The following is a 10411-nucleotide window of genomic DNA, read 5'->3' as shown; positions in this document are numbered from 1 at the left end:
CTCACCTATCCATGTGTGCATCACCAGCCCCAAGGCTGAAGCTTATCTCCAAAGATAATCTTGGGAAGCCAAATGCTTCTCAAGGTTGCAGCACAGATTCCCTGCCTCCTGCACTCTAGCCTCGATTAGCAAAATGAGATGTGCTTGTCTTTCCTTAGCAAAATCTGGTTTAATTCTGTTTTTCTGAAGAGTGAAATATAGCACTTGTTTTGAGAGCTGACAACACATGAAGTGTTTAGCAGCAATTGCAAGTTGAAACCAGGCCGTATGTCTTCTCAATTTGATGGGGGAGTAGCATCATTGTCTGCAAAAGGTATTCCACCCTTGCTTTCCCTGCTTTGTTGTTATACTGAGGGTAGAAGATTTCTTTGCAGCTCTTTGACCTTATTTCATGCCTAGTCCATGCATGCCTTTAAGTATGAATTTTGGGGCAGTGTCTGCTGGGTCTTTGACAGCTCAAAGGAGCATGTGTTGCCCAAAATCATTTGCTTTGCCCACTTTGTACCTAACATGCAGACTCCCTCTTTCTGTGCTATTTTTTTTTGTCTAATTCGAAATTTTTTTGCCTTGTCACTGCATGCACCTTGCAGCTGCTTAACCAGGAGCAATTGAGGCTGGCTGGGAGGGCATGGAGGCAAGGAATTTATATTCCAAAGGCTTCACTCTGCTCTTGCAACATCACCCCAATCAATGTTATTTGAAATAATACTTTGAATTTTTTTTTTTGCACAAATTCCTTGGCTCGAGCACAGGGAGATCAGCAAGAAGGGAGGAATGCTTCTGAAACCCAGCAGGCAGTGCCCTCTGGATGTGTGTGTACATTGCACAGTCATCAGTCGTTCAGTTGTTGACTCAAAGTTATTCTGGTTTTCCAGTGTGCTTGTTCCCTGCTGACTTATAGCCACAGATGGTAAAAGTAAACTTTGCGCTTTTCAGAGTGTAGTCCTTTCCCAGATTTTATTTGTTGCTGTCTTTTGTGGTTTGGTTTTGATTTGACTTTTAATTTCCTTGGGGATGGAGAAGGAGAAGGTAGTGCTCAAAGGGTGAATTTTGCCCTGATTTCTCAAAATTATTTCTGATTACAAAATCTCTTCCTTCATGTTGTTTCCAACATCCAGAGGATAGTTTCTCTGGGGAGCAACATGATCTGGAGAAGAAACTTTAGTTGGTGCTTTTCTGGGATATAGGTGTGTGATGGGTGCTCAGTGGGGTCTCTGAGTACAAATGGAGCCATGTGGGACTTGCTAGAAGTGTGATGGTGTCCTGGTTTTGGCTGGGATGGAGTAAATTTTCTTCCTAGTAGCTGGTATAGTGCTGTGTTTTGGATTTGGTGTGAGAATTATGTTGGTAACACACTAGTGTTTTAGTTGTTGCTAAGTAGTGCTTGTACTAGTCAAGGGCTTTCCAGCTTCTCATACTGTCCTGCCAGCAACAAGCTGGGAGGGGGCACAGCCAGGACAGCTGAGCTGAACTGACCAAAGGGGTATTTCTGTACCATATGACATCATGCCAATATTTAAACTGGGGGGAGTTGGCTGGGGGCACTGTGGCTCGGGGACTGGTTGGACATCGGTCAGCAGGTAGCAAGCAGTTGTTATCACTTGTTTTGTATATTATTATTATTATTATTCCCTTCCTTTTCTGTCCTGTTAAACTGTCTTTATCTCAACCCACAAGTTTTACTTTTTTTTCTGATTTCTCTCCCCCATTCCACTGCAGGGGCCGGCGGGGAGTGAACAAGTGGCTGTGTGGTGCTTAGTTGCTGGCAGAGGTTAAACCGTGACAGATGGGAAGGCAGAATTAAAGCTTATTGCTTGTAATTATAAAAGGCAGTTGTTAAGTCAGGAAAAACTAGTGAGTTAATGTGGTTGGGGATACTAAGTATCTGTGCATAGGGGACAGAGCTGTGTTAATGCAACAGTTTGTAGACACTGAGTGTGATCAACATTTGATCTTACAAATTTATGTAGGTTTTGGGTCAGTTAAGGTTAATTAAGTTTTTTTTTTTTTGTCCTAGAAGACTGTGATTTTAACTATAAAAATAATTATAGTATTTATGCATAGATCTAATGCTGCCATATCTGCATTTCCAATAGGCAATGGAAGATGTTTATTCTTTGAGGGTTGGTTAGTATAAGTACAAAGGTATGAGTAAAGGAAGGGAAAAAATCCCCAATAATAAGAGTGCTCTGTGTTTGTATTCACTGCTGTTGTTATTTAATATTTTCTTTAAAACAGTAAATGCATACATAATTGCACAGCCAGTTCATTCTTGGGGTCACTTCTTAGGCTATAAAATATTGCTTCTTGTAAGCCTTTTACCCTGAAAGGGGCCAGCAAACATAAGCTGGACTCTTTAAAATGTAAAATTTACCTTTAATTATGTATTTTTTTGTCTTTTTCTGTGGGTCAGATACTGCTTGCTGAATCTCTGCCTGTGACCTATGAATTTTACAAAAAGTGCACTTCTTTCTGCATAGTGTGATGGGAGTGCAGGTTGACAAATAGTGCTCTAAGTGTCTTGGTGAGGTACCTATAGTGTCTGTGAGGGAACCCAAATTGCTTGCTTTAGGATTGAAGTTGAAGGATTTGGAGTTTAAAGCAAACTTTTGCTGTCTGTCAGCAATAAGGATCTGTCTGCTCTAGGAAAATCTCTCGTGGGCAGAGTATTTCATCTTCCTTTGCTTTCCTCCTTGCTCCCAGTCTTGTCAACTGGAGTTTTCAATGATTAAACTACAGCATATGCTAAGAGTGACAGCCAGAGTGTGCTAAAGGCTAAGACAAACTTGTGGAAGTGCCTTGTAATTCAGAACAGTGCGAAAAGTATTGAAGTTGTTTTGGCTGAATGACACAAATTCATATTACCAATTCCTTGCCAAAAATGGGGCTGCTTTCCTAAGCAGCCAATGCCTGTGTACTGTGTTGCAGGGGCTGCAGTTGTGCACATATCATCTCCTCTCCTGCATTGATTCTTTCAACTCCCACTAAGGTGCACTTGGAAGAGCAAGTGATGAGAAGGAATGAGCAAAGAGTTTGTGCTGTGCAGGCACAGCACGAAATGGGAGAGAGACCCCAGTGAAGCTGGTGCTGGCTGGACACCAAGTGCAGTCTCTGGTATGCAGGACTAGATGGGGCTGGTGAGCTGCCTTTCCCTGCCAAGACTTTTATTGTCAGGTCAGACTTGGAAATATTTCCAGCTGCCAGGTGGGATGACCCAGGCTTGAACTCTTGGCTGCAGTGAGAAACCCGCTTGCACAAAACGAGCATGATGTGTGCACGCTTGCTCCAGGGATAAAGCTGCGGATGAGTGCATGAGCAATGGTCAGCAGTGGAAGTACCCTACAGTCCGGTTACTTTTGGGCTCCCCTGCTGTCTGGGAGAGCAGAAGATATAGAAATGCTCCATCTATTTTCAACAGACAAAATAATTCTTTTTACTAGAATAGATAAAAACGCAGGAAAGAGGCTTTGAGTTCCTTAAGGAACTTGTAGGGTGACTAGGGATGCTGAATTTGAGGCATTACATTTGATATCAAGTTCTGTCCCCATCTTTGACTCTTTGATAGTCCAATGTGGATTTGTATGTTGTGTGTCCTCTGCAAAGCTTTGGGTAGCTGTTTATATTTCACCCTTTTTCAGGCAGGGTGGTTTTCAGGCTAAAGCTCTGTTACCCTGTTCAGGGCTTTAGGACATCGAGTAAGGAGGAAAATTTGGAAACAAAAGTTCCGTGCTACGAAGCATCAAAATGTTGCAATCTGTGAGTCAGAGCTAATAAACATTATCTTGGGCTTTCTTGGTGGGGAAAAAAAGGCTGTTATTCAGAATCTTAAATTCATGAGTGTGGTTGGGACTGGAGTTGAGAGCTCAGGGCAAAACTTCTTGCATGGGTGGCTAAATCAGGGTCTTATGCTGATGACTGTTGGATGGTTTTTACTATGCTACTTATACTAAAAAGCTTGCCTCAATGATGAAGAAAAGGGTTGCCCTTAAAAACTACTTAGGGAAGAGACTTACAATTGGTCTGGTTCAGGCTGAACTGTTTGGAAGCTCCTATAAAGCTTTAAAAAGTTTTGGAAACAAGAGGCTAAATCCAGGTAGAAGCTGATGATCTGCTCTGAAGTCAGTGGGAGCTGCCCTAGTGACTTCAGGGATGAGAGCCCATCCATTGGTACAGAGTTTCATGTGTGCATTGATAATGCCTATTTATTGTTTAATGTGGGGAGATGAAGGCTTACTGTGGGTGTGATTCTTCTTCAGTAACAGGTAAAGGCAGGGCCAGGACTACGGTTCCTCATACTATCAGTGTGCTCAAGCTGCTACAAACCCTTCTGCTGAGCCTGGGAACAACATTAAGGGTCCCAGAGTGAGACAAAAGGTGTCATTTCCATGCTGCTGTACACCTGTGGACTTTGAGCTTGGCTTTGTACACATGGCTTTTGACTTGAGTTGTTCTCCATTTGGTGCCTGAGGGAAGAACAGCAAAGTACCCTTTGCAAAAAAGAGCCTCTCTGTGAATTTGGGAGTGGTCTCTTCTTTTCCTGTGTCTGTACCATTGCCTGTATGTTGTGTGTAATGATACTTGCCTGCCTTTTGTATGGTTTTTTTTTTTCATTCCCACTCATAGGAGTGTGTTTAGTAGAACACTCTCTTGATATAAATTGACAATTTTCTTTTTTCTTTTTCTTTTTTTTTTTTTTTAAATAGGTATATTGCAGTGGATCTGAAAGTGATATAAGAAAGAATTGTAAGAAAGAATTGCTCCTGGGAAGAGAAGCCTTCCTGCAAAGCCAACCTGAAGATGTGGACTGCCATTGTATTCTTCCTGATGATTTCTTTCTGTATATGTGAACACAGGTTTTCTGTCCTGAAAAGGAGAGGAGTCCATGTAGTGCGAATAAACATGCTTACAACTGAAAAGCGGTGCAGGCAGGCTTGTCAAAGCCCAGGTGCTTCAGGTGAGGTTCTTGTCCCTTAGCTGGATTTTCTGTTCCCTAAAAGTCTCTTCTGCTCCCCTGATAACTATCTTTTTTAGTTCCAGTTGTTTACAAGCATTTACCGTTATGGCTTCTCTGTGCACGCCTGTGGTGCTAAATAACTTCTGACAACTTTGGTTAAATTGAATCCAGAACAACCATTTCCCAGGGCCCTTCTAGCTTCCGTAAGAAACAGCATGCACGTGTGCTTTGTGTGCACCGGTAGCATGCAAATGGTGTTAGGTCACGTTATTTGAAGAATGATTATTCCATGCTGCCAGATGTTTGCAAGTGAACAGTGCTTGTTGTACACAGCTGCACTGGAATGACTAGTCTTTGTTCACTGGTATTTATGTGTGTTTTTTCTGCCTTGGAAGAAACCAGTTGTATCCTGCAACCAAGCACAGGGTTAAACAAGTCTGGGGAGATGAGATCCTTCTGCTCTCTATCTCTGAGATGTCTTTAAAAAGTGTTAAGCGTCTAAATGCGTCTTTCAGAGTTGTCCTTATGAAGGACCCTATCTTATCTACCCACATGTAGCCACAGGCTACAAACAACTGGTAGTGCTGTGGTGAACATGAGACCTTGACTCAGGTTGAGAAATGTCTGACAATCAGATTGATAGGAACATCATAAAGATTCCTTTTCTTAATGCCCAGTGGTTTCAAACTTTTATTTTAAACACGAGACATGCCTTCATAGTGGAAAATAAGCACCTTTATAAACTGTTTTATTTAGGAGGTAAAATATGAGTGGGTTTGTTTCCCAGGCACAAGAGCTGTGAAAACTTCAGCTTCTGCTTTTTAAGGTGGTAAACCCTAGAGAGATGACACATTCATACTGACTGTACTGATACTTAGGGTCTGTAGCGTGTTTGTCTGTTCCGCTTGAGAATCTCTAAACACTGTGCACGTGTTATCTTAACCTCCTGATACCCTGATAAGGGTAGAAAAGGTGTTAACAGCTGCCTTTTCCAGAGGAGGGACATAAGGAATCTAGTTAGTCTGTGATCAGGGCTAGGAGATGATCTGAATGCATGCTTCACCCTGTTGCTGACTTCAATCACTTTTTGTTTATACCCTTCACCTTGTTCTTGCCTGATGTGTTTTGTATAGAGCAACTCCAGTTGAGGGTTAGCTTTGTTGAGCAGAGGGGGTTGAGCCATTAGAATTAGGTGACCCATTCCACCTTCAAGAAACTATGCAAAACTAAACCCAAAAGCATAAACCTTTTCAGGTTTTACATTCTGTATTAAACCCAATGAAGCAATTTAATTCCAATTTGTTACTTGATGGCCAGTCTGTTGCACTACTTGGTGCTAAGGGAGATGGCAAAGATACAAACTCTTGACATAAGTAGATAGCCATATGCAGACAGATTATCTGCAGAGAAGGACCTGAAATGTCTTTTTTTTTTAATGATTAGCTTTAGGTTTTAAGATCAGACTTTACTAGTCCCGTTCTTCATTCCCATCTTCCCCAAGTATATTTATTTTTGTGCTTTCTTTCATTACAGACACGAGGCCTGAGGCTTAGATGTCAGAATAGTCACATCTATGTAACTGTCAGTAAAGGAGCAGTGGTTGGTTTTTTGTATTTTTTTAAAGTATTACAGTGTTAAGTTGCAGGCCAAAGTTGTATGGGGAGATGTTTTCATAGCCACATTGCTTGGAGAAGTGGAAAAACAACATTCCTAGCTGGTTAGGCTCTCTTCTGTAAATGTAATTTATACCCTTGCTGTTATAACATCATTAACTTAGAGAAGTAGTGGAACTATCACAAAAAGAACCACTTTTGCCTGTACATTCACATCTCAGGTGTGCCCTGCAGAAAAGGGAACGGTTGCTGGTCTAGGTATTCCAGTATTGCCTTCGAATATCCACAGATGTCAGGGTACATAGTTAGCAAACTAACATATCACAAAATGATTGTACCAATATAATGTGACAGTTTGACACTTCAATTACATGCTAATAAAAGCAGAAAAACTCTCTAGGGCTGACAGCATGGGTAGGAACTCTAAACTCTGTATGTTGTCTAATGCAATGGGTTCGAGTCTTCAGATGCTGCTAGGGTAAGTGATATACATGAAGGAGAAAGTGTCCATCTTGGCAAAGATCTGGCAATCCAGGATTCCCAGATGCCTGGTGAGCACAGTGAACCTGTGTTGGGAGGTAAGATAAGCTCATGCTCTTTCCTTTGCATCCCCAGCCATATTCAGAGCTCTCCCAAGTTTCTTCTACGGTGGCCAGTCCAGGGCTGGAGGGGAACATCTTGGCCCTCTGAGCAGTCTTGCTCTGAGAACAGAGCTACTTAGCCATACTCTGGGCTATCTTACACGCTCTGGGGAAAATAAAGGGAAAATATGACATGGCTGCAAGAGCAAATGTTCTTGCTCCCTACTTTCACAATACATCTGCTTACCTGGCTTCTGCTTGCCTTTCGGCATCTGTGATTTCTTTCCATTAAACAGCAGGCTTAAAAATGAAATAAACCGGTTTGGTAGTGCAAGACCTTGCTGTCTGCTCACATGGTTTCCTTTCAGGATAGCTCTGAAGAGCTTTTGTTGTCCTTCCACTTTTTTTTCTTTTTTTTTTTTTCTGTCTCCTAATTGGAAGTGAGCAAAAAGGTGCCACTGGGTGGCACCTGTCTGGCAGCGGACTCATCAGCTGGAGTTGCATCAAAGGGAGTACTAGTCAGTCCAGCTCAACAGAGGTATCTGGTTGTCCTGGGGAGCATCAGGGAAGTCATGAGCACCTGGATACCATCCTGATGGCAGCAGAAACCAGGTCCTTGAACCATACTGACCCCATCATCTCATTAGAGGTGGTATTGGGAATCAAGACACATCCAAACATGCTTTAATTTCTGAGGAGTGAATTTTAATTTCCTGAAGGGCTGCTGCTGTATGTCCTGCTCTGTGTGACTGTTGAAGCTTTTCATTTTTTAAGTACTGTTTTTTAAAGACTTTGAATGGTTTCAGTCACTTTCTTAACGTTTTATCAAAGTCAGGAAAATTGCATCTTTGCTAGTTTCTTTAGGCCTGTCAAAATAGACTGCAGTTGTTAGTACAGGGTTTTCTTCAAGATCATAATTTTTCCACAAGCCCTTTTAATATCTGCGGTAACATAATTTTTTTTTAATGAAAAGTTCAAGCTTCCCATAGCCTTAATCCTCAGTGAGTGTAACTCTTTGTAGATAAGAGCTTTAAATATAGCTATTTGTACCACATAGGCCTGTTCTTTGACCTTTCTCACACTTCTAACAAAACACAGAAAATAATTTCTCCTACCATACACTTAAGTTCTCTTTAATCCATGGATGGGTGGTCAGATGTGTTGGGAGGTAAGATAAGATAGGCACATATCTGCTTCATCCCAGACTGAGCACTGTGTTATCTTCTGGGGTTTTTTTATTACAGCATGTGTCCCAGAAATTAATTGTGTGCTACTGTGATATTACATAAAATCATAGCATAATTTAGGCAGGAAGGGACGTTTTGAAGGTCTCTGGTCCAAACCCGACTTAGATCTGGCTGTTCCAGAAGTGATGGGGATTGTACCACCACTCTAGCCCCTAGCCCAGTGCTTGAGTGCCCTTGTGGTGGAAACCACAAAAAAAAATTTTCCCTTCATGTTTGAGCTGGGATTTCCTGTAAGTCATCTGCTTCAGCCCCTCAGACATCTAGTAGCCTCCATTTAGACTCACTCCAGTATGTGAATACTGCGCTTGTATGCTGGGGAGCCCAAAACGGGGCACAGTGTTCGAGATGCCTCCTCAGAGAGAGGTGAGAGGAAGTTCATTCCTTCCTTCAAAGCTTGGTTATATGTACGTAAACATGACCAGAAGGAAGTTAGTGAGTTCTAAGGGATGCCAGGAGAGAGAGCTTCTGCTGTGTTGAGTTTATTTAGCATGTGTTGGGATTTGACTTACTAAAAGACAATTTCTGTGATGGTTCCTGTGACTAATGGTATCATTGTTCACGGAATGAAGAGTAAATTTCTGTGGAACTCCAAGAACTGAGATGAGAGCTGTCTTCCATGAGTCAGGAGATGGGTGTCTTCTCAGTTTCAGCTCACTTCTTTTTTCCTCATTAACACATCTATATGAATACTAGCATTTAGATGGGTCCAGACTGTAGTGCACTCTCTTTGTCACTGTCTGGGTGAGTGAATTGCTGCTGTTAGGAGATGCTGGTACCAGAAGACAAGCAGGTAGGTAGGCTACAGCTGCTATATTGATTTTATTGGCTTTCCAGTTACTTTCACTAAGGCTGAGTCAAGATCTTATAAGGCCAGACCTTCCAGCTATCAGTGTTTTTTTTAATACTTTAATTATAGCCATGAAGCAGTGTGTTCAGTATGCTGTGTGTAGTGATCCATTTTCTCTGCTGGTTTCAGGTAACCATCACTGTAATTGGTCTGTGTCCTACCAGAATCGCTGCGTCCTCTTGCAGTGTCACCAGCTTAGTGTGTGCCAGAATGCCAGCAAACAAGACATCAAAGATCTGCTTGCAGGTAACACCATGCTTTCAGGCTCCTGCTAAATCTAGGATCTGGTCCTTTTGCTTTAAATGCCTACGTTTAGACCTTGACTGGCTTTCAGCTGAGGGAGATGGGTTGTGAAGTGCCTGCACAATGATTCTATAGGTAAAGTCGGTTCACTGGAAACACTGTTTCACTAGCCTGGTAAGGGCGCTGGCACTTACATGTGCATGATGTATCTGTGAGTAATTTTTGTAACTATTACCGAGTAAGTTTGTCTCCATGCTGAAGACATTGTTCATTCAAGCCATTTGCACTCCACGTGCTGTCCTTTGGAAAATAAGGGCATAACAGATGTATTTATATTTTTTAAGAGAAAGGAAAATGTCTTGGCATTGTTCTTTCTGAAGTTGCCAGGATTTTGTGCCAGAGGCAGCAGGCTGCTTCTATAATCAGAGCAGCCTTAGCAGCAATTGCTCATGGTGACTTTCAGGTGCCCAGGGTCTTCAATTTTAATTAAGTGACACAATAACCAAGCAGAGCTTGTTGGTAATTGGGGAATCAATCTTCTAAAGTGTGTTTCAAGTGTTTGCTGTACCCAAGTTTAAAAAAAAAGAAAGCTTCTTCATGGTTCTTTTCAGTCGGCAAAGGCTTCTCTGCAACGTAGCAACCAGACCTTTGATAAGCAGATGGGATTTATTTGACTATAAATCAAGATCACTAGTTGTGAAGGAAATTCTCCTGAAGTATGAAGGTGTAAGTGGAAATTTCCACTCAGTTTTGAGAGGTGAAAATTATGAATCTAAGCATGAAGGCTTTGTTGATGCTGTGTAACTTCAAAAGCATGAATCTTCTTCTCAGGTCCTGTTGACAATGTGCTTCTACGTTGCAGCTCTGTACTTCATTACCCACCTTTTTGTGGAATTAATTCCCTGGTTGGGAAAATGCCAGAGGTC

At 41.9% G+C, this 10411-nt stretch overlaps 1 protein-coding gene across 1 annotated transcript in view; it reads left to right on the top strand.

Annotated features, from left to right (window-relative positions):
* Positions 1-4137: 4137 nt before the first annotated feature.
* The window catches only part of LRP5 (LDL receptor related protein 5), a gene marked incomplete at its 3' end in the record, with an annotated part of 207127 nt that continues 200853 nt past the window's right edge, over positions 4138-10411 (top strand). Inside the window, exons 1-2 of the mRNA XM_082000557.1 lie at positions 4138-4954; positions 9372-9488. Coding sequence (XP_081856683.1) covers positions 4798-4954; positions 9372-9488 — 274 coding nt within the window. The 5' untranslated portion in view covers positions 4138-4797. The remainder of the gene's footprint in view (positions 4955-9371; positions 9489-10411) is intronic.

This window comes from Phaethon aethereus (assembly GCF_964289735.1).
Source record: "Phaethon aethereus genome assembly, chromosome: 5".
NCBI lineage: Eukaryota > Metazoa > Chordata > Aves > Phaethontiformes > Phaethontidae > Phaethon > Phaethon aethereus.
This window is presented reverse-complemented; position numbering and strand designations above follow the sequence as displayed.